The 23,911-nt window shown below is 40.1% G+C and overlaps 1 protein-coding gene across 2 annotated transcripts; it reads right to left on the bottom strand.

The window, feature by feature from the left end:
* Positions 1 to 170: 170 nt before the first annotated feature.
* Positions 171 to 23,148, bottom strand: LOC120791329 (unconventional myosin-VIIa). Of its 2 annotated transcripts, XM_040129714.1 has the most exons (48): positions 23,103 to 23,148; positions 22,639 to 22,676; positions 22,418 to 22,519; positions 22,172 to 22,324; positions 21,397 to 21,581; positions 19,971 to 20,092; positions 19,736 to 19,878; positions 19,532 to 19,645; positions 19,240 to 19,393; positions 19,038 to 19,114; positions 18,831 to 18,950; positions 17,417 to 17,556; positions 17,069 to 17,279; positions 16,850 to 16,985; positions 16,604 to 16,770; positions 16,349 to 16,489; positions 16,076 to 16,234; positions 15,888 to 15,980; positions 15,392 to 15,486; positions 15,217 to 15,301; positions 14,909 to 15,127; positions 13,831 to 14,040; positions 13,535 to 13,747; positions 13,278 to 13,442; positions 12,869 to 13,168; positions 12,606 to 12,766; positions 12,391 to 12,517; positions 12,174 to 12,293; positions 11,461 to 11,634; positions 10,259 to 10,486; positions 9,994 to 10,161; positions 9,740 to 9,857; positions 8,466 to 8,592; positions 7,191 to 7,357; positions 6,904 to 7,085; positions 6,688 to 6,809; positions 6,435 to 6,589; positions 5,406 to 5,559; positions 4,901 to 5,056; positions 4,310 to 4,415; positions 4,087 to 4,200; positions 3,878 to 3,965; positions 3,586 to 3,692; positions 3,085 to 3,270; positions 2,305 to 2,421; positions 2,033 to 2,116; positions 1,820 to 1,939; positions 171 to 1,724 (listed from the first exon to the last, which is right to left on the bottom strand). In XM_040129714.1, the coding sequence occupies exons 2-48, from the start codon at positions 22,654 to 22,656 to the stop codon at positions 1,632 to 1,634; spliced, it is 6,696 nt and encodes a 2,231-aa protein (XP_039985648.1). In that variant the 5' UTR covers positions 22,657 to 22,676; positions 23,103 to 23,148; the 3' UTR covers positions 171 to 1,631. The 2 variants fall into 2 exon arrangements, with proteins under 2 accessions (XP_039985648.1, XP_039985647.1); XM_040129713.1 differs by lacking the exons at positions 19,240 to 19,393; positions 19,532 to 19,645; positions 19,736 to 19,878; ... (4 more) ...; positions 22,639 to 22,676; positions 23,103 to 23,148 and having other exon boundaries at positions 9,994 to 10,164; positions 19,038 to 19,073.
* Between the last annotated feature and the right edge of the window lie 763 nt (positions 23,149 to 23,911).

The raw sequence follows: 23,911 nt of genomic DNA on the forward strand, positions 1-23,911 counted from the left end.
GTTCCATCAAAACAGAAAGTGTTTTTGCCAGCTGCTGAAAGACTAATAGAAAGAAAGACGCTCACAACATTTTAGGTAGTTAAACTCACTGACAGACTTTGAAAAATCTTTTATTTGACATTATTTGCAGAGAAAAATCATTTCTGGACAATAATTTGTCGAGAAATGCATTCATGGGAATGCAAAATCAATCTAAGCACTGAAGCTGTTTTCTAAAGACAGGCTTATTTAAAGGTACCCTGTGGAGTTTAGGACCACTATTAGCCCTATGGAGCAATGTTTTGTCTAGTGGGTTCCTGTTTTGTTTGTACTGTGTATGTGCACAAGGATGCGGATGTAAGTGTGAAACCACACGAGTGACATATTTAACATCCACATCCCGTTGTTGGTTTCCTGCTATTCCCGTTATCGTCAATAGGTGGTGATGCAAAGAAGCAAAGAAGAGTAGCAATGTGCTTACGAAGCCAACGAAGAAGTGGAATTCAAGCTAGCAAACATTTATGTAAACATTGCAAGATTAAAGCATTTCATAAAATTGTCTTCCAACTGTTTTATGAGAATGGAAATACATTCAACAGTTTTGTTAGGCATCAAGGATACACACAGTGCTTTTTCAGTGAGGCACTATATATAAACATAACTTTTGTTTGCAAGAAACTCCCACAGGGCACCTTTAATGTTTTAAAGGCAGGCAGATTAATATGGAGAGGAATTGGTGTCAGTACTGGTGACAAATTAGTGTTTCATGATCCACAGTTAAAAGCAATATTTACAAATATATATCATGGTTTGTGAATAAATTATGTTTACAAATAATTTTTTTTCTGTCCATAAACAAATACCACTAAACTTCTAAGATGTAAAACAATGTTTCCCTTGCCTATAAATATCTCTAACATCTTTGTGAAATTGCGATGACCAGATTTGGATGAAATACGTTCTTTTTTGGAGAAAAAAGCCTTTTCCCAATTAAATTTCCATATGGATGACCTGAAACGCCAGACATTGGAGTTTTCCACCAGCACCTAAACGCAACATATGTTTGTAGACCAGAAGATATAAAAAGTGTCCTTAAAACATGTGCAGAGGCAGTATTTCAAATGCATATTTTATCATAATGGATTTTAAATTGGAAATACACATGTAGAATAGTCACATTTATTCAATCTGGGTTATATATATTTGTAATAGTGTTTTACATTTATTCAACTCGGGTGATATTTGATTTTGTACAATAGATGCATTTGTGACTGCCATTTCTTCATACATATTTATAAATATTTTGTGATCTGTGGATCAGCAGGAAACACTAATAGCATAAAAGTTGATGAGAAAATGTGTACAGAGTAGTGCTTTCAATTAGACTTCTTTACTTCAGATTATGTTACTCGTTTACATGCCAAAGATACATTAGCTTTAAAAAAAATGTGAGAAACCTACAACCAATTTGTGTTATATAATAAATCAATGTCTTATTTCTCACAGAGCAAAATTAAAGTTGATTGTAATTTCAAAAACGGGGAACTATTTGTGCTCCGCCTCTTTATGCATGTACACACTGCATGTTGAGTCTGTTGGTTTACAACTGCAGCTACAGACTTGAGTCACACTCATGCTACTGACTGCAAGCCTCAGATATTGAAGCGCTGGTTCCTCGTGTGCCCCGTTCTCTCTCTGAGGTACATGTTGACATAGGAGGTTATAAGATCATCCATCTTGTAACCCTTTGAAAAGAAATCACAGTAGTAAAGAAAATGAAATGAAAAGGACACATATTAACTTACACAGAGTTTAATACATGTCTAATGACGGATCTTACCAGTGACGTTTCACACAGGAATTTGGTTCCCTTGACCAAACTGCCAATAGTCATGTGAAAGTAAGTGCTTCCGCTGCACCAGCTAGCTATGCGGTTGAATGGGTGAGTTGCCAAAACATCCTTTACAAGAGAAAGGAATTGTTAATGGTGAAAAATAAGAAGAGGATGTTGAATGGAATACTGTTAATGACTATTTTTGATTGATTTTGTAACCTTGGTTTTAGGGTGGATGATTGTGACTCCTTGCTTGCTGATGGCAATTCGCACAATATCTGGGAAATTTGGTTCTGATGTTTGCTGGAAAGAAAGTCAGAAAGGCAAATAAGAAACCATTTCTTCACGGTAATCATGACTATTTGCTTTTTGTCAATGTGCAGTTAGCGTACTATTGTGACAGAGGCCGTAAGGGAATGTTAAAGCTCTAAAGCATCATATAAATAAACCACCCACCCAACAATATGTGCTGCATTCATTGCAGCTCTTACCTTCACTTCAAAGAATGCACAGCCGAAGGTTGGCCAGCGGCAAACCACCTTAAGAAATGCCACCTTGGCTTCTTCAACAGTCACACCAGCTTGTTTGTTATAATAAGCAGCAATACTCTGAAAATTATATAGAAGAGAATATACCAGAATATCACCTCTTGTTTTGTAAAAGTGTTTGCACTGCTTTTAATGAGGTTAATGATTTTCCAACACCACCACTGCCTTCAGGCAATATTCTCAGTGAGCTAGGGGTCACAGGAATGGCATAATGGTGATATTGTTCATATCAGCAATTAAAAGCATGAGTCTGGTAATACTCTGTATTTTTCTTATTGTTAACAAAAACTTTATCATACTAACAAGTACTGTCTGTGTAGCCAAACACTTGAAGAGAGTATTTCCTCAAAGGCATTCAGGGGTTGCACTCATTTGTCTATATGAAAAGTGACGGCAATAGTTGTGTAAAGACTGAAACCCCCCTCAGTTCTGATATTTCAAAGGTGTGAGGGACAGAGGCTGAAGCTGTTTGACCCTCCAACAAGCACTTTGGTTGAAACATAGTGACACCTTTAGTCTTGCTTAAGATTTCAGCCAGAACAAATGGGCTTGGGGCTGATAGTCACAGAGAAGATTATTAAGTCTTAAAGTGCTGCATTGTTGACTATGGTCTCTTCATGGGATCTGTTGACTGTAAGAACAATTTATTCCAGCCTTATCCTTTAAAGTACAGTAGATCAAGGATTAAGGAGATGAAATCAATGAAAAGAAAGCCCATCATACCTTCTTCCATTCATTTTCAGACATGGCCTTCAGTTGGTCAGCGGGCACAAGCTCCCTCAGCATCTTGGGAATCATGACAAACTGGCTCTTGTCATCGCTGACCTTTATCCTGAAGAGCAAAGCCGCGATGTTGACCATTTCATCTTTGGTACAGACATGATAGCCTCTCAGGTACTTAGGTAGCTCCTGGAAGTTAGGAAGATATTTTATAGTGTTTTATTTCAGAAATTCTAAACAGATTTGGGCCCATTAAACCAAGTTTTCTACTTGTTCATTCATCTGATTGTTCATTAGGAGAAAAATAACTGTTCACCGCCTGTTTATAGGTCTCAGTGTCCAACTGACATTCCTGCAGGTCATATTGGGTGGTATTGATGATACTTTGTCATCTATATGTCAGGAAGCATTATGTTCCTGGAAAGATTTGTCTTTCATACCATGTGGAAAAACTAATCAGCCTGGAAAATGTGATGGTGACTGACTTACACGATACACACGTACCTGAGGGAAATGGAAGATAAGATCGGCCTCTGTGTCTCTGCCAGGGATCACATTGAACCACAACTTCCTCATGAAGAACACAAGGTAGGATATGTTAACTGGCCCAGCTGCAGAACACACACACACACACACACACACACACACACACACACACACACACACACACACACACACACACACACACACACACACACACACACACACACACACAAAGAGGTTTTTACAGGTAAATACCGAGAACAATCAAATGTCCCTCTGAAACTGTCACTCTAATCAGATGATGTTGTATTACCGTCTTTGATCGTCTTGGCTTTTTTGGACCAGTCAGTGATTTGTCTCAGACTATCAAAGAAGTAGTCTGTGTCATTCAAACTGAGGACCTGAAATAAACACAATTACAGATTTTTGTAAAACCAGTGAGTTGGAAAGTCATGAAAGTGTATACATGACAAAATTCTACAACAAAATATGATGTGTAAGGTTGAAAAATGTCAAATGAACCTTGTCATGTGTTTTGACAAAAATACTGAAGCCGTCTGCTGAGGCCAGATCGAGCTTCTGGGTGATGTTCTGAATGAGATCCCTGATCCTGGTGCTGTTGGCAACCTCAAATATCTGAGATAAGACAAAAGGCATGAGTGTCAAGTGAAGATGTCAGGTATCAAATTTAAAAAATAGCGTCTTAAAATGTTGTATTTCTAAATTTTTGTGTCCACATTCGTACCTCCTCTGTGTCGTTGGGGAAGTGGATTTTGTGGAAGATCTGGACGCTATTCTGTTGGATGGCGTCTACCTCCACCTGGTGTGGTGGGAGCTTCCTGGGCTCCATCCTACACAATGAAAGCAACTGCTTGAGTTACATAGTTTGCTTTATTTTAAGATTTTGACACTTAGCCACAGATTCAGGGCAGAGCACACCATGCACCCACTGTGCTGATCAAGCCTCTGTCAAAAGGCCTGCGGTCTTTATGTCAGTTCTACTGCTTTTACGAAGCCATTACCTGACAAAAACATAAGACACCACAGTGTTACATTTATTATTCTCATCACACCAGTCATGGTGTCATGTCGTTTCATGGTGGCTGCTATCCCGGGTTGGAGTGTTGCAACCTTTTCTACAAACAACATTAGCTGCTCTATAAATGATCCTGCCGCTGTTTGCACACACCCTCTAATTGTTACTGTGAAATAAGGGAGGAGCAGAAGCTTTCATCAAACACTTTTCATCTTATACACACTTCTTCTTGAAACACAGAGAACAATGGAGCCGTGTCGCCCTGCGTTGGTGGTGTGTAATGCAGAATGTCGGCCTAACCTCAGAGACCTCTGCAGCCGCTGTAAACAGTCGGAAGCCAGGGGCTCTTTGCGGCGCGACTCCAGAAAGCGCTGAGTGTGCCTCAGAAGAGACTGGCTAGGGGGAAACAGGCCGCAGCAGAGCCACAGCAGCTGCCAACCCTGCTCCATGCTGAACCTGGGTGACGGACAAGGCAACATGAAAAAATCATATGGAAGTCACTATAAAGCCTGTGATGAAATGTTTGTTTTCCTTATTCCAAGTAGACCTCTTCAAATGTCTCGCTTTTGTCCGACCAGCAGTTCAAAACCTGATGATGTTCAGTTTACAAAAAGTTTAGAAAACAGAGAAAAACTGAAAATCTTATTGGAAAAGCTTGAACCAGAGACTATTGAGATTTTTTCAATTTTAATTGATAATCAAAATTGTTTTTCTGAAAGTCGACTTATTGTTGAACCACTTTACGATCTACAGTAACAAAACAATTTATCATTACAATAACAGAATCTGAGACAGTGACACGTACCGGTTGTTATTGCTGGTCATCTGCTTCATAATCTGGCAATACACCTCATCCCTGAGCGCCTCATTTTGAGTGGCGGGGCCGAAGATTTGGTCCGTGAGCTCGAGATGACTCTGCATCTGCTTGGTGGGGTAATCTCCCATATATTTCAGGATCGGTGCACAACAGTCAAGGAGGAACATGCATCCTTGTCTCATAAACTTTAAAAAAAGCAACGCTTGGGCTGATGTCTTTAGCTGGTAATGCTATAGACGTAATTTGGATGCGTTGTTGTTTGCTAGGTTAGGGAACTGAGAAAGCTTATTTGGTTAGCTTGGTGGGTTAGGCTGTATGCTGCCAGTGATATTTTAGCAAATTAGTTAGCTTAGCTAGGCTAGTTATCGTGGTTATATTAATTAGTTTACTCAGCCATGTCAAAGCTATATCTTTGACATGTTCATGGCCGTGTTGGTGATATTGGCTGTGGAGAGGCCTTTTGCTAGCACAGGTGGCATATGCCTCAAAGACCGATGTTAGCCAAAGAGTGATAGCTTGCTGCAGAGGGCTTTGTTTGGTGTATAGGTGCAGGCAAAGAGGGAGGTTGTTCTGGGACGCTGGAACACACAGTTAAGCCTTCTCTGTGTTGGGGGCCAAACACCATTTATTAACCCACCTGATGATCCTGCAGACCTCCCTGCAATCTTACACTTAACACTCATCATATAGAAACCTTCATGGACAGTTTTAAGGTACATTAGGTTTGATAACGATGACTAGATTGATAATGACACAGCCTGATACCAACTGCAGGGCCTAATGACAGTTAAAAACATCATTTAACGTTGTTCCTGGGCTTCTGTCGAAATGCTCACCCAACCTCTGGCACATTTCACCATGTTTACTGATAAATATTTGCCCCAGCTAGTGGAAAACTAAACCCTGTAAATAGTTGAATAGTAAATTCATGGTTTTAACTCCTGCCAAAATGTGCACTGGTAAGAAACGTGGTAAGAAATGGTAATGTTTGGTATAATTCTGGTATGTAGAGGATATCAGTGAAAGCCAGGCATGCTTTGTGGCTAAGCTCTGAATTGCCCACCAGTTTCTTGAGGAGGGGCTGTCTGATTGGCTCTCTGGAGTTTGCCCACAGCCTCTCAGGAGCAACATTCCTGCAAATCACCTGATGGTTAATATCCTTAGTGGGCTGCCTGCAGGATAAAGGAAACAAGATAGAGATCCCTGCAGTCAGTATTGTTAAGTGAGCTTTTTCTCAACATGTAGTAAAGTAAAAGGTATTTTCAGATACCTGAAGTACTTGAGGGAGAATTCCTTTAACGTGGCAGGAACCAATTTCTCCACTGTTCCTGTTTCTTTCTGGTTTGCCTGTATGGCGTTCTTCCTCTGGTTAGGAGTCAGGTTGAGGAAGCTCTGAAATACAGAAAACATGCACCACATTTAATACTCAACAGAACCAGCGCACAATAACTCACCTGAGAAAGATATGTCATTGACATCTCCGTACCATGACCTCATAGGAGGGTTTGCTGAGCGTCGGTAGGATTAAGATGGCCTCAGTGGGGACGGCTCCTGATTGTTTTGTGCCCTCAATTTGGCCCTTCATCCAGCCACGTTGTTGAGAAAACTCATCGTCTTTGATAATTAGAATTAGCTCTCCTTTCTTGAAGCTAAGGAATGTGGGGTCATCTGTAGAGGAATATAAGAAATCAGTCAGTTAGCAATTTGCAAAAGTGATCAGTGAGGTGGGATAATGCAAGAAAGACAAATCAGTATGTCCCCAGGTTCTATGACCTTGTCTGTTGACTTCTTTCAGGGCCACAGCATACTGAGATCGCTCTGTCAGTCCACTGAGGAACATGGTAACAAGCTCAGCCATGTCCTCAGCTGTGGAACCGCTCAAAGCGAAGTCTCCTTTCAATGTCAGCAGACACACCGCCTGGCCAGATGCTTTACCCTCCCTGGGTGGGCATCACAGCAGAGTCAGAAACACAGGATTAAAGCGCGCTGAGTATAGCAACACTACACTGCAGTAACTGATAATATGTACAGTTGTATACAAAATTCTGGGCACCCATGGGCCCAAACATATCTCGTTGAGTTTTGAAGTGAAAAGAGGTAAATACAACCTCTGCAGCAAACACTGTCCAACCATGGGCCCCTTTAAACAACTGACAGAGCATCTGAAAATGATGCTAACTGATGCCTACAAAGCAGGGGAGGCTATAAAAAAATCTCTAAGTATTTGACTATCAAAGTGCTTCCGGCTTGATTTTTCCACTGTCCGAAATGTAAATAAGAAATGTCAATTGAGGGAACTGTGGAAGAAGTCAAGACGAGATCTGGAAGACCAAGAAAACCTTCAATTAAAGCTACATGTCTGCTGGGCAGGAAGGCAAAGCAAAACCCCTATGTGACTGCACAGAAGCTTCAAGAAGGCGTAGCCGACACAAGAGTGAAAGAACAAGGTGAAAGAACCCCTTGCCAACTTTTCAGCATGAGATGGAAATATTCTGCTTTGGGTTTGTGTGGCAGCCAGTGGAACAGGAAACACTGCACAGATAGGGGGAAGAATGGATTGTACTAAATGTCAGCAAACTCTGGATGCAAATGTCCTGCAGTCAGTCAAGAAAGTGAAAGTGGAAAGAGGCTGACTTCTACAACAGGACAACGATCCAAAGCTGATGTCAAAATACACCATGAACTACTTCAAGAAAACCCAAGCTAAAGCTTTTGGAACGCCCCTCAGTCTCCTGACTTGATCTGTGGGTAGATTTTAAACATGCCTAAAACTATCCTACTAAGTAGTGACTTAGTAGGATACCCAAACTTTTGAATATGCCAAAAGTACTGTGTAATGTTTTTCTATTTTTTAAGTTCATGAAATAAAAAATAACAGTGAGGTAACATTTGAGGAAAGGCTCATTTTAATGTCTGTTTGCTGCAGGGTTTGTAGTTACTTCTTTTCACTTCAAAAATCAACTAAATATGTTATTTGCTTTTGCATACAACTGTATAAAATGCTTCCATCTCTGATTCTGTGCTTTGACCAACAATAGCTGACTCTACCTTATAGTATTGACTCCTGTTACTTCAGGGAAGGAGAGCTCCAGCAGCCTCTTCTCTCTTTCATCCAGGAATGTGATACCAGTCCAGTTTATGGCCACAATGAACTTGGTCTTTGGCAGTGGAGGACCTAAATACATCCATAGCAGAAACAAGCCCAATAAATCAGACTCATTGCAGATATGATAGGAATTATGAGATATATTCCTGTCCAGCGAGTTCAGCATTAATATGTACAGTAGAAGAGGACCTATCATCAACCCACAGGTAAGGACCTTTCACTTTAGGGCTGAAAGTAACATTTTTTTCATTATCAATTCATCTTGATTCTTGGTTCTTCTTGATTAATTGATTAGTCTATCAAATGTCAGAAAGAAGGGAAATATGCCCATTACAAGCTGCCAGATACCAAAGAGCAACAAACAACAAACAATTATCAAAATTGCGGATGATTTTATTTTTTTTTTGTCAATCAACTAATAATTTCAAAATAAAGCATAGTTATAAGTTGTTCACTTGGAATCTCCATTAAATATGTTTTCTTTGTTGGCAGACTGTAATTACTTTCACCTTACAAGCATGTTGTCAATGAGACAATTACATACAGCAACAAAACACATTTTACTGCAGATTTTTATCTGTTTAAGAAAAGAACCACAGCGTGGCTGAGAGCTCGCCCTTATCAGACAGCTCAGATGCATAGTTTTGAAAATTGGTTGTTCACAAGCAAACAGAGAAGGAAGAAATGTTGTTTCTGGTGCACCTATTCCGTCCTAATCAACTCCTTTGTTAGAGTCTTCACCCCAGGGGTATAGCGTATCTATAAATAGCCTTGTGTATTCCAGCCTGACAGGGATACAAAAAGCAGCAACCGCTAATTGCTCAAAGGGGTGTGGTTAAAAAACAGCATCACTGCTGACCATTAAAAGTGTTTGCCTCTATATTCTGCAGTGTAGAAATTTCTACGTTATACATGTTTCATGTTATGCAATTATAAAAAATAGAAATACAAATATTAAAATCCATGTGGGACTTTGTGTAAGTGATGCAGCATTAAATCAATTCAGTTCTATTTAGTAACTTATTTCTGCAAGAGAGTTGTGGCCTCTTCTGTTCTGTTGTATTTTCTTGTCACCAATGGGTGCTAACAGTCTTATTTACTGTGAATATAATCATTCTGTATGAATTTAAATGAATACAATTACAACAATTTGTCAAACTGTAAATTGTTTACATACGTAAGTGACAACAGAAAAGCTATGCTTAGAGATGCGTACCTGATAGTTTGACAACTTCAAAGAACCTGGAGAAGAACATGGGCCACTTCTTCTTTGCGTAGTCGACCACCTCTGCCTTCACTGAATCTGTCTTTTGTCTTGAACTCAGATATGGACCCTTGTGTGGTGTAAGAAAAATAGACAGAGTCTACTCAAGGCCTTGTTGGAGCTTCTGGAGCTTTTTAAAACCACGTATAGATTGTGATCAGTTAATTCTCTCCATGCTGAACCTTCTGAAAGGTGACGTGACTGACCTGGGAATGAGCAGTGCTGACCATTTGCACCCACTTGGCCTCTGACTCGGCCTCCAGCAGAGAGCTGTTGATGCAGTCCTGAACAGATTGCTTCACATTTTCTGGACTGCTGTCTGAGCTGTGCTGGATGTACAGATGTTTTGCAGCAAGCTGAACAAGATCGTCCTCCTGCTTGAAGTGAAATGTTGGAGAAAAAAATTTTTTTGAGTGTAGGGCAGGAATTTTGTGGGATTCTTGTTAAAGATAGTCATCAATAAAAGCCCACCTTTTCACTCTGGTACTCTCCAAACTTCAGACCATGGATGATCTGCTTGTAGATGAGGTCTGTGCTTATCTTGTCTTCTTTGCAGTCATGCCAGGGGGTGAAGACCTCCTTGCGGAAGAAGAGACGCCAGGGAGCATGTTGCTCCTGCCCTCCTCTCCTCTTCACTTCCTGCTCACACTGGGAGATTGCATCCATCACGTACTCCCGTCCACCGCCCAGTGCCCACACCTTCAGGACAGGTCAACAATTGCTATCACTGATATCTAGATATACTATCTACAAAAAATATATCTTTTCAGAATCCACAATCTCACAATCAATTCTTTTTTTATATGAAGTCCTAAAAAGGTGTTACAGTGCAGTTTGCCCAGTGTGCAAAGACGTCAACATCTAATTTTGTCTGGGGTCTCAAAATGAAGCTAATTGATTTGTTTATATCTATACATGTTGTAATGTGATGAGCAGCACAAAAAATGCAGCTGCCAGTAAACATGCAGCAGCTACTGTACTGTGTACCGTGCTGACATAAGCGCTGCCCCTGCAAATTTACGCCAACTCTAAACATGAACAGATTAATCAGTACGTTTTTATATTTGAAACGTCTCTTTCATGTCTTTAAAGACCAATAAATATAAACACATCCTTTCTAGACTGTCATACCCGTCTCTCTCCCTCCCCACATTCCCTGTCTTTACTACAGCTTTCAAATAAATAAATTAATAAACAAATAAAACAAGTATGCGTATTTGCTATCTTACCTAGAGTTAGATTAAAAAGATTGATACCGCTCACATGTATGTAAGGTAAACATGAAGCTAGAGCCAGCAGCGAGATAGCTTAGCTTAGCATAAAGTCTGGAAGCAGGGGAAACAGCTAGCCTGGCTCTGTCTGAAGGTAACAAAAAGTCCTTGTTTAAAAAGGGGAAAAAAAGTTTCAACGCACATAGGATGTTTAAATGTGGGGTGTCTTATAGCTACTTGGACATTTCGGCATACCAGAGGCCTATTCTCTTTTGGAAGTATGGCAAGCCAACCCCAGATTGCCATATGTTATTTTGCACACTGAGTTTTCTCATCTCAAAGGGAAATAATTTGGATCCGACTGTTCTAAAGAAAAGTACAAAGAGAAATCTTTGACAGCAAATTTACTCATCATCTACTAAAGAATCATACAAACTACACTTAGCTGTCATAACTGCATACCTTTTCATACAGAGCCACATAGAGAGAAAAGCCAAAGGTGTCTTTGAGTTTGACTTTGTTCGAGAGGACTTGGCAGATCTCTTTGGAAGTAGATGCTGAGTCAACAGGCAGGTTTATTGAGCGCCCATCCATCAGCGTCACAGACACAATCATGGGCTTTTTTGCCTTGGTTGCCTGTCATAGTACAGAGAAATGACCATGTTCACCAAGTGGAAATGAGACCTTCTATGTGTGTAAGTTCGTAAGTGTAAAGGGTTTCTTCACCCAAATTAATTAAAAAAAACAATTTCTCACTTATCTCTAGAGGCATGTAGACATGCATTAAGTTTTGTTTTAATTTGTCCAGGTTTTAAAATAATTGTTCCTGTTTTTGTTCCAATAAAAACTGTTTAGTGTGAGGTCTGCGGGTTATCTAGACTGACCAAGACATTGTCTCTGGAAACAGATACTGTTGATGATTTTTTTTTTTACCGTTTTTTGATTTTTAATTAAAAAAATAAAATAAAATAAATATGGTTCTGTGAACATATTACAGGAAATTTTACGTCCACTGGCATCAGACATCTCAGACATTGATACAAAAAAGCAGACAAATGAAACCCATACTATTCCTCTGGCTAGATACCACTAGATTCCGAGTGAGATAATATAGTTTTCTTTTATTTGGGTGAACTGATCCTTTAAATATTTGCAAGATGACGATATGTCAGTACCTGCAGCTCCAGCCAGGCTGGAGGCTCCCCTCGCACTCCGTTCATTAATGTGCGCCGCAGCCTTTCCGCGCAGTAGGAAGCGTAGCCTCCCGGAGCGGAACGGATGAAACTTTGCAGGTGCTGCCAAGACAAGAGGTAAAAGGGAATTAACAAAACATCACAGCATGCGCCACACTGTTTATGAGACTGAAGCAGCAGATACAACTGTCGTACTTACCCTTATAAAGTGCTCACTTGGAGGGAAAATGCCCAGGCAGAGCGACAAGAGGATCCAACCACGGAAGTAGCTGTTGCGATTGTTGTTATCCTGAAGCTGCTTGCAGATCTGACAGTAAATCTCATCCCTGGACAGAAAAAGAGACAAAGATTTCATTATTAGAGAATTTTTTAAAAGATACTTACAAGTAGATGGTTTTGAAATGGAGCTTTAACCTGAGGTCACGTCTGACAATAGCAAATCCCACAATAATGTGGAGTTTTTCTAGAGAGGTCAGTGGCCGGTCAAGGGTGGGTCCTTCTCCAGTTATGACATTGCTGTCCTCCTTCACAGTCCGCAGGGGGGGAGGCTTGGACACTTCAGTCAAATCATCTGACTGTAAAAAAAAACAAAAAAAACACATGAAATTGCCATCACTAAGTTAAAAAAACAGACTCAGCAACACTAAGTTGAAATTTTTTTAATGCTTCCACCTCACCTCCTCCATGATCATCGAGGGTCTCCTGAAACTTGCATTGGATTTTGAGATTCCATTTTCTTGAACAGTGGATGCTTTTCTGTTTCTGGACAGTAGGTCAGTGAAAGTGGATCCCTTCCTTGCTCGTGGGCTTCCTTCTGGCACAGTGTATACCTTTGGGTTTTGAGCTGTCTCACTGGGCACAGCAGAAGCCTTCCTGTTTCTTGTCAGTAGGTCTGTGAAAATGGAGCTCTTTCTGTTTTGTGTTGGCTCCTCTGGGACTATGGAAGGCTTTTTTTCTTTTTTATTCCTTAGAACCCTCTAAAAGAGACAGAAATGATGTTTAAAATCTATGATAAATTATTAATAATCTACAAAATAAGGAAATATTCAAAAAGTATTATGTCCTTGGCTTTGTAAGGATATTTACCTGATCCAGGCCCACCATGTGGCTGAGACGTCTGTCCTTTCTAGAGATCAGGTCTCGTGGCAGAAAGCGTTCCTTTGTGGAAGTTCCCTGGACCTGGATCTGCTTCTTCGGCTCAGGGAGGTCTCCCATGAACCTCAGAATGATCCACCACACTGTCTGCGATGCCTGGTGAAAACACAACAGAAATGCCATTGTAATTTAATGAAATAAGACAAAAACAACTGAAATAATGAACGGAAGTGGCCTAAGAAAAGCACCAGAACATCTCCCTCATCCTCATGGTAGAGCAAGGGCTGCCGAAGCCTCTGGCGGATGTGGGTGTGGGTGGCTGCACCCTGGAAGTACATGGAGGCAAATTTGGAGAAGGCGTACTCATCCAGGTCATCGTAGTCTTCTTTGGGAAGATCTTCCTCCATGGGGAGGTTGTCAATGTCTATCTCTTCAGTAATTATCCTTCTCCCCTCAAAATTCTGAAAACAGATAAAGACATGCAGTGACTGACCATCTAAAAAGGATACGAAATGTGTCTGTGTAAAACCTTATGTTCTCCAACCTCAAATCCCACTGGTGCTTGCCCCTCCTGCCCTCCAATAACAGTGGGCAGAAAGCCAAAGATGCTATCCACCATCTCCTGGTCAGTGATGGATTCTGACTGAGCTTTGGCCTCCATCTCTTTCTTCTGCCTCAACACTTCCTCCAAGTGTTTCTGTCTCTCCAAAATTGCCCGCTGTTCTTCTTCTTTCTCTTTCGCAGAGAGGTACATCTGAGAGAAACAACACAAAGGAAGGTAAGTCATAAACACATTTAAAAACAACACCAACCTAAGCCACAACTGCCTGCAAAATGTCTTTTATTAACTAATTAACTAACTAACAAAAATTATGATTTGATTGAAAAATGTACTCAAGTTTGTCATTTGTCGTTAGAAGGAGAATAATCATCCAAACAGAATTTCAAGTTTTTGTGATAGTGACATTTCAAATTAATCAGAAGTCTCCAGCTACAACAGGCTAACTTCACATTACACACCTGCCACCAACACCATGTGTTAGCACTGATAGTGCATGAAAACTAGCTGGCTAGCTAGCAGAGAAGTCATCATTGTTAGCCAAAGCTAAAAAGCTAAAAGTAAAGGATAAATGCTTTAAATAGTTGGCTAAGAGAGGATGAACATTTGAAATAGTTGCTAATGGTAATGGAGAGACAATGGAAATAATGACATAAATTAATGTATAAACGGATGAAAGACATAGCTTAACATAGATATATATAATAGACATAACATGTTTCAAAAAGTTGGCTAAAAGTAAGGGATAAACAGTCTAAATAATCAACTAACAGTTACTGATAAATGGTTGGAACAGTTAAAAGTAATAGTTAAACAGCTGAAATAATTAGTTAAAATTTAATAGCTAAACAGGTGAAATAGCTAAAGTGGATAAACAGAAACAACAAAATACTTAGCTGAAAAGTAACAGATAAGCAGTTGAAATAGGTAGCGAAATGTAATGGATATTTGGAACATTTGGAAAAGGGCTGGTGGTGTTAATAAATGGGTATCTGACAGCCATGTAGGAGTACACCAGATAAAACCAGAAAAGGTGTTTCATAATTCTTGAAAGTAAACTTACATCTCTTTTCATCTTTTTGAGAGCTTTTCTTGCCAGCACACCTCTGGTGTGTGCCTGCAGGAGGATCACAGCATCTCTCTTACGCTTCATTTCCTTCCTGGTCAGGTATCCTCTGGCTCGGGCCTGCACCACGATAGCTGCCTCCCGCTTTTTCTTATACTGGCAATGGAGTTGGCGAGAGCGAACCTGCGCCTGCAGCCTCGCATAGCCCAGCTGGACCTAGATGTAAATATAAGTGAAGGTTTTTTTGCAGGCCGGGCCTGTAATTTCACTTTTGACAAATACTGATATATTAAACAGGGACTAACCACTTTGTACAGTTTCCTGCCTTTGTGTCCTCTCCAGTATTTCTGAATGACAAGAGCACCTGCCTTTTTCCTCTGGAAATCTCTCCTATAAAAGACATAAAACATACAGACATGTAGTTGCAAATCACACCGAACATCACACCCAAACAACACATTTTAAAGATTTTTCCCATACCTGTATTTGTAGCCTCTCAGGACTTTCTGGATCAAAAGTGCTTTTTCATTTAGTTCTTTCATGCGCTCCAATTCAAGCATTGTGTCATGGTAGTCCTGAGCGAAAATGGTAGCAAGTATGATTTTATTATTTTGTTGGACAGAAAAATCCACATATCAAAGTATATATATTGAGTAGATAGAGTTTTCTAGAAAGTGTACAGAATTGGACTAATTAGATATGAGCTACTTGAATATCGTTTTTTGAAGTACAGGAAGCTTGAATTTTCTATTTGAATTTGTAAACCCTAAAAAAAAATTCAAATTAAGGCTTATAAATTGCACCACTTGAAATTACTTCCTAAAGAGGGATATTCAAACACCATAAATTCAGATGGATGATTTATAAAGCTACAACAATGTATTAAGTTACTTATAACATTCAAATTATTTTGGCTTTTTTACGCTTCCATACATGCCCATCATTAACAACAGGTTGTACATAAAAAAGGCCGCACCTTCAGGAACATCTTTGTCTTGCCAGTCTTCCAGCCTCCCTCTCGAGGGAGCACAGTTTCACAAATGCTTTCACAGCATTTCTCTTTACTTTTCTGTTAGAGTAAAAAAAAAAAACATCATACAAACAGCAAGAGGAGATGAGAAAAGGTGTGAGGTGATAGTTATCATGATAAAACTTTCAACTCACTGTTTTTGGATCACAGATGGAGGTTTTCAGAAGGACGCGGTAGCGATCTAGAAACTCGTTGAAGGTGTAGCGTACAGGATACCCAGATTTCCGGATCCTGATGGTCTCCATCATACCAGAGTAACGGAGCTGACGAATGCACAGCTCTCTGTCAAACAGCTGAGATACAGAAGCGTGGAATCTGAATTACTTACACCAAATGGTTTAATTCTTTTTTGGTAAAGATGTAAACAAATTTTCTTTTGGTTGAGTGAATACAGCTTCTTTCCTCACCATGGCCTTCTTGAAGTCATTGGGTTTGATGCAGCGTATGAAATAGGGCTGGCACGCAGTCAGTGTTTTCATCAGAGAATCCAGAGACTGACGGAACTGGCCAGTCAGAGTTGGTACATGCTTCTTGCTATCAGCTGTTTGCTGTCAAACACAAACGAATGTCACACAGTGTAAGTGATTACATACAATAATAGTATTTTTACTTTCCAACTGATTCTAGCTGTGTCTGATGCTGAAGCTAAAGGCTGCACCGACCCGGCTGTTCTTGGGTATGGTGATGGTCAACCTTGGGTTGGAGCTGCCCTTGATCGCACTGGAGGGCAGCTCGTTTTGAAACACGAGTCTGAGGAGTTTGCTGGTTGAGGTTTCCACCAGCTGAATCAGGTCTGAGCTGAGGGCGTCACGGTTTTTCTCAAGGAAACCTGAACAAGTCAGACACAATTAGAACACCACAGATGATGTGCAGAGATGGTTTGTTGCTTTTGAAAGATTTAAAATTACCTTTTGAATCATAGTACACCACTCCAGCAAAATGCTGGATTCCAAACTGTGACTCATAGTTGTTCTTGGGGGGAATATAGATTTCCCCTTTCCCATGGACCTGATTTATTTTTTGGAGCAGGGTGATATCTGTGCCCTGGAAATGAACAAGAAGGAGAGAGTTAAAACCTGCTGTGCTTTGTCACAACAGAATGTAAGAAGGTACAAAGGAACAGAGACCTTGGGGAAGTTGCTTTCCTCATCAATAAGAGCCAGCATGTTCATGGGTTTGTTGGCCAGTATGTCCAGGGTGCGTTGGTTGTCCTTGTAGTCAATGCGTTTCCAAACAATGTTTTCACGGGCATACTCCTCCTGCTCCAGCTTGAAAACATGCCTGACGAAAAACTGCTGCAGCTGCTCGTTTGCAAAGTTGATGCACAGCTGCTCAAAGCTACAACAGTTCAACAAATCAAACAGCACAACAAGAAGGAAGGACAGATGGATTTTAGTCAACCTAAAAATGTGCCCTGTGTCTAAAAACAGCAGCAATAAAGCTCTAATATCATGAGAACTGCTGTGATCACCAACCTGTTTATGCTGAAGTTCTCAAAGCCAAAGATGTCTAGCAGGCCGATTGACAGTTTGACCACTTTGGTATCCTCAGACGGCTTGTAAATGGCTGTGTTGATTTTGTCCACCACCCAAATGAAGAGTCTTCCATAAATACCCTGAATAAATAATAAAGGAAACAGAATAATAATTATACATAGCACCTAACAATGTATTAAGAAAACAACACAAAATATCCACTTGTCATGAAAATTTACACTTACACTTGCAGTGTAGCCTCTGAGTACAATGCTCATAATTTTTCAAAATTGTAGTAATAATAATCTATAGCTTCAGCCTCCACTGTTTTGTTCATTGCTATAATCTCTATTTGATATTAACTGATCATTTTGTGGCTGTGTAAGTACTTGGGTGGATTTCTGTTTTCTGATTTTTTTTATAATTTATTGTAACTTGAAAACCAAAATTAAAATCGCTCAATCAATGAAAGATAAATCCTAAAGAAGTGTCATATAGCACCACCAACAGGTCATAATGTCCACTTGACCAACACTTTGGTTCATTTTAATATGCCCACAGGAGATGCCCAAATTCTTGTTAGCTGAAGCTCTACTTTGAGCTTAAAGCAATAGTTAGAGCTTTAGAGGCGCTTTAAATGGATTTTGTTACACACAGATGTGAGAGTAGTATCTCGCCACCAGAAAACAACTAAGCTCATTTCCCCAAATCCTTTAATGGTATTGTTAACATAACAGATCAACGCGCCAAAATTAGCATGCATCCTTAAATGCTAAGCGGTAGCATGTAACATGATATGATGTTGAGAGTCGACTATGCTAACATTAACTTGATATTGTGCTGCTTATAATATTGCACTCAAAGCACAGTACAACTGATTAAGCACAGCTGAAGCTGTTCCACGAAGCCTTCCAAAGTACAGCTTGGACTGATTAAACTTGAGCAAAGCCTTTGTAACAGCAGACATTTTGAATTGTCATAGTAAGGAATCGCAGGTAATTACAGGCGTTACTAATAACATAAACAATTGCTCTGTACTATGTAGTAGACCCTAAACCTGAAGCATTCATTTCATTATTTACATCTGTGACACGTCGAAATGTCTAAGATCAAAAAGGCCTATGTAGATCTGAGCCTGTCAAGCTGAGTATCAGACGACCCAAAATTGCCACTGTGCAGGTATAACGTCTTTTCTCCGGTACCGCCATCAAGCCTCTTTTTTGCCTCATTGTTGGTGACAAGGAATTAAGAACATTTTCTTTTTTAATTCATCCTACGGTGTTGTTTTCTATTGTGTAATGAGCGTTACAGCCTCAAGGGACATCTTTCTGAAGTACTTTAATTTGCTACATGTTAAAATGAGCTCCATTTATTTTTTTTAGGTAAATTTGCGTGTCAAGTGTGACTTCGTTACTTTGACAAAGGCGTCTCTGCCGTCCATGGCCTGGGCAGAGGTCAGAGGTTTGCTCACACTCTCCCTGGTGGTCATGAGGGAGCGCCGAGTCAGACTCTTCTCCAGCGTTTTGGGATCCACCTGAGGTAACGAGACACACGCAGAGAGACAATGTCATTTCTGCTCCTTTTATATGCTTTTATTTAAACCACCAAAAAATACTCATACCTCCAAAAGTTGGCAAGCCATGTTGAAATTAGATGACATGAGGACATCACAGCCCTCCAGGTTATTTACTATGGTGCCTGAAATTATCCAAGAGAAATCTCCATATCCCAATAGAAGCAATTTACTTATGATAAACATAGAATATGAGAGTGATTTTATTTAGTAACTACATACATATCCCATTGCAAAGTGCTGTTCTTACCCTCGAAGTCCACATTGCCCAGGTGAAGGATAGCTGCGAGCAGTTTGGAGATTTCCCAGGAGTCATTTTCTGTGAACATGAGGACCTTCAAAGCTGAACGGAAGTGGGCGTACTCCTTCACATCATCACGTCCTTCACAGCTGGTGCAGTTACCCTGGTGACAGGATCACATGGTTTGAAACTAAACTCTTATCTGGTTATCTGCGATTTGCATTATACGCATTACTCTTCAAAATCCATCAGCAAAGACAGTGTTTCATTCAAATTTCAGTTTCCCAAATTATGCCAGTACCATGGTCAGATAGTTGTACTCAGCAGCGTGCCCAAGGGAAAGAATCTTCTTCTGCTCAGCTGGCATGCCCATCAGCATGTAGTAAAAGATATGGTAGTTTCTTTCCTCAGGTGCCTGCACATGAGAGCACATGTTCTTTACCACAGGAAATGACTTGTTCCATGCTACTGCTCCTAGAAATATTCAGCTGACTGATTTCCCCACCTGGCGACAAACTCTGGACTTCTCCAGCAGGTACTGGTCAACGCGGGCCCCTTCAATGGCCCCACCCTTGGTGAAGTTGATGTCGATGTACTTCCCAAAACGACTGGAGTTATCGTTGCGGATGGTTTTAGCATTACCAAAAGCTGAGAGGAAAATGTGTGTTTGATCAAACAAGGGATGATTTAGCTGATTATGAAGACCGCCTAATAACTTTATGTTGGTGTTGTGCTCATACCCTCCAAGATGGGGTTTGCTTCAAGAATCTGCTGCTCGATCCAGGAGTGCTGGCCGCTAACTGCAGCCAGGAACTGCAACATCAACTTGGTGCTCTCAGTTTTCCCTGCTCCTGACTCTCCACTGATGGGAAAATGAAGAATTGTTTATTATTGAAATTCTTCCCTGCCTTGGAAGGATATTTTGACCTTCTAACCAAAACCTCTGGTTTAAACCACAGGCAATCTGGTTTCATACCTGAGCATGGTACCATCTCAGCTGTATCTTCTCGTACAATAAATCAAAATACATGTTTTTAAAAGTGCCTTACAGAAAGACTGCCCTTGGCTGGTTCATAAATGACTTACATAACGGATCTCAATGTGTTGTGGTTGATGGTGTGCAGCCTAAACTTCTCAACATTAACAGAGAGGTTCCACACTGTTAAATTTTAGGTCCTATTCAATTCACAATATATATTAAAACTCCAAGCCTGTGTATTCCTAATTGTCTATTCCATTTGTATGCAGTTCACACTATTTTATATTTTACAAATGGAGACTCAATTGAGTATCCACATAATACACTGAAGTAAGTTTTGATTCTTTAGGAAGAGCCCGCATTTATAAAGCACTGATTCAAAAGCTAACTGCATATCTATCCAACCTTTGGAATTATCGAGATTGTGTATAACCCTTGCACAATACAGCCTGCTGTCAGAAATCCCTTGGATTGAGATTACTTTTGACCAATCAGCTTTTAGTTTGATTTTGCATCTTACAATTGAATCATCTTCTAAATACTCAACTAAGTTTCTCCAAATTTGTCTCTATATTTGAGACACTATCACCAGTTGAGTGTGGATGTGCATGTGTTAATTGATAACTTTGTCATTGTTATCATTTATTTGTTTCTTGTAATTTTTTTTTTCTGTTCTTAATATGAATAACCTTGCCACAACTTATTTGTCTCCTGTAGCTTATTGGCTTTTTCTTTTTCTTTGTAAAGGAATGGTTTGACATTTGGGGAACTATACGCTTTCTTGTTGAGAGTTAGATGAGAAGATAGATACTGCTCTTATGTCTGTATGATAAATGTAAGGCTACAGCCAGTACAACCTGAACTGGCTGTACCTTCACATTTACAATAAAGACAAAAGAGTGATATCAATCTTCTCTTCTAACTCTCTGCCAGAAAGCAAATAAGCATATTTCCCAAAATGACTCTCTAACTCTTGGTGGCTTGGTTGTCTTCTGTCATGTAACTACTAGTTGTCAATTACTTATAAATAATGTGATATAATCAGAGATCCTGTTCTCAGTGAGATCTCCCTGTACAAATAAAGGTTTCAGTCAGTCAATCAATTATTTCACAGTCTAAATAAAACTATCCTGAATCAGAGGCAGTCTCTGAACATCCCTGCAGCCTGTTGGCAGACAAAATCAGACCTGATGACACAACACTGGTTCTTTCGGCTGCGGCGCATGTTGAAAAAGCAGCTGTCTGCGATGGCGAAGACGTGTGGCGGCAATTCCCCCAGCCGTCGATCTGTGTACATGTGCACATGCTCGGTGGTGTAGATGGGTAGCAGCTGGTAGGGATTGACTGCCACCAGAATGGAGCCTGTGTATGTCTTTAAACAGAGAGGGTCATTAACTATCACACAGTAGCACATTTTACAAGTGTTTCAATGTGTGTGTACATGAGAATAAACAAGTTATTATGGTGTAAGCACGACATCAAGCCAGTGACCCCAATGACCCTTTGTTTAGTCATGGCGGCATATCACGAGATACACGTTCTAAATATGATTCATTGGATTTAAACATTTCATGGATGGATTATAATAATTAAAAAACTGCTTTGAATGCTGTGGTTATTAATATGACTGCCAAGCGCAAGACAAAGGAATGTCAGTCTTAGTAAATTTGGTAGCCAGCATTCAGTAGTAGTATTTTTATAGAACAAAATGCCCTGATTCATAATTGAAGACACTGTTGAGCTTTGATGCGGTGACACAGAAACACTGAGACGTTCTCTTTCAACAGGGGCTCATTCGTCTCTATGGAGACAAACAGCACTGTGATAAACTGCAGGGCAAAGTCTAAGATAGAAAGCCATTCACGGCAAAGGAAGACACAGGCAAGTAAGCATTTTCCACAGCAGGTTATGGATGTCATAAAACTAGCTGGTTCAGAGTGAATCCAGGGAATAGAAACCTACGTAGATGATGCCTTCTTTGTGTCGCACCAGGAGGTTCCTGAGGAGCCCTGCTTCATTGAGATCACCGAGCCTTATCATGTCATCCACCCCGTTCACAGAGGTGGGGTGCATGGGTCGGATGCTACCCTCTGTCTTCTTGTTGATCTTGTGCTCCTGTATTTATGTTATGAAAGAGTCGACATTATATAGAAGGCTTACACTCATTTTCCTGGACCCGACGGAAGCAAACTGTCATGGGTTTTGTACCTTTCCTTCGTCATCGATCAGCTGAAGCTGTCCTGTGTCTGTCACCTTGACCTCTGCCCCGATTGGCACCCCAGCACCAGCATCCACCCATACAAAATCCCCCTAGTTTCACAAAACAGAAGTTGTAGTTAAAAATAACCATTGCTGAAAAGCCTGAGATGACTATCTGATCATAATGAATCTTCAAATTATGAGTATTTATTACAGATGCTCAATCGTACCTTACTCAAATGCAGCATGGTAGAAACATGGATCAAGTCTGTAAAGAAAGTGGCAAAATCAATATCCCATTTCAGATTCAACCCAGTTATAGTAATTACTATTATCGTATACCTGCATGAAAACCAATATACTGTTAATTTAGCTGGGTCTATTCAATTCACTTCTGTGGGATTTAATTGTGTGGCCTCAACTTGATATTTATAGCAACATACTGCAGATAAGAAACCTAGAACACACATCTTTTATTTGACACCTTGTGTGCACTTAAAACCAAATCTCATTATCTTCCCTCATTTTTAAGACACGCCCTTTAATGAGTGTATATTCAATCTTATTACAAAATCACAACTTAAAAGTAATAGTGAAAAAGTACACATTAAGCTAATTCCTTGGAAACAGTAAGATGCTGAGTGTGATCACGAAGTTGAAGACATAGTTATGCGTGTATCATGTTAGCTCCTACCTAACGATACTTGATTCTTTGGTGGAAGCCCCTGCTGCTGCTGCTGCTGCTGCTGAGGGAACTTTTCCTTGAATAACTATGAAGCAGGAAGAAGAAAGATTTCCCATCAAACACTGCTTTATGGCCCTTTGACTTTGCTCCTGCTAAGTTGGAGCCACCCAGTGTCACTAAGCACCAGACTATCATCATAGACAATAACATCTGACAAGCGCTGCTGCTAATTTCCTGTTGAATATCTGGTGAAGTCATTCAGGATAAAATACGGATCATTTGAGAAGTTATAAATGTTCTGCCACTTTAACACTAGTCTGGTAACTGAATGACGGACATGGAAACATTTAAAAATATTTTCTTTGCTAATTTACTTTGAAATACTGAATAATGCTGACACCAGACAAAAATGTATTCTTTTGAAACACGCCCTCACTCAGGTGTTGTCCGACATAGTGCTAAAGGGGGAAAGCTGATTACCAAATACCTGTATTTCCCTTTGCCTCATCTACAGTCGTCATAGCTCAAGTGCTGCCAACACATTCTGCTGTACTTGGAGGCAATTAGGTTGTAAATTGCAGATAGTAAAGAGGAACGACTGGGCTCACTCTGGTAATGTGACCATACTGGTTAACACAGCTCACACCATCCATACTCGCTACAGGGGAAATTCACTTTAGAAAGATCAGTCTGCACCACACAGACTTCCAGAAGCAAAACCTTAAAAGATGTAAATCCATATTGTCAAATCAATCTCCATCTGCAGATAAAAACGGGGGTTATACAGCAGGTATCATCTGGTGGGGTATATTGCTGCT

The sequence above is a fragment of the Xiphias gladius genome, chromosome 6 (assembly GCF_016859285.1).
Source record: "Xiphias gladius isolate SHS-SW01 ecotype Sanya breed wild chromosome 6, ASM1685928v1, whole genome shotgun sequence".
NCBI lineage: Eukaryota > Metazoa > Chordata > Actinopteri > Istiophoriformes > Xiphiidae > Xiphias > Xiphias gladius.

What these genes read in the sequence shown, in the direction of transcription:
- LOC120791329 (XM_040129714.1), bottom strand. An exon ending in GAGAACTTCAGCATAAACAG is followed by an intron (nt 17,280 to 17,416) that starts GTTGGTGATCAC and finishes GAACTGTTGTAG; the next exon opens with CTTTGAGCAGCTGTGCATCA. An exon ending in AGACAAAGATGTTCCTGAAG is followed by an intron (nt 15,487 to 15,887) that starts GTGCGGCCTTTT and finishes ATTTTCGCTCAG; the next exon opens with GACTACCATGACACAATGCT.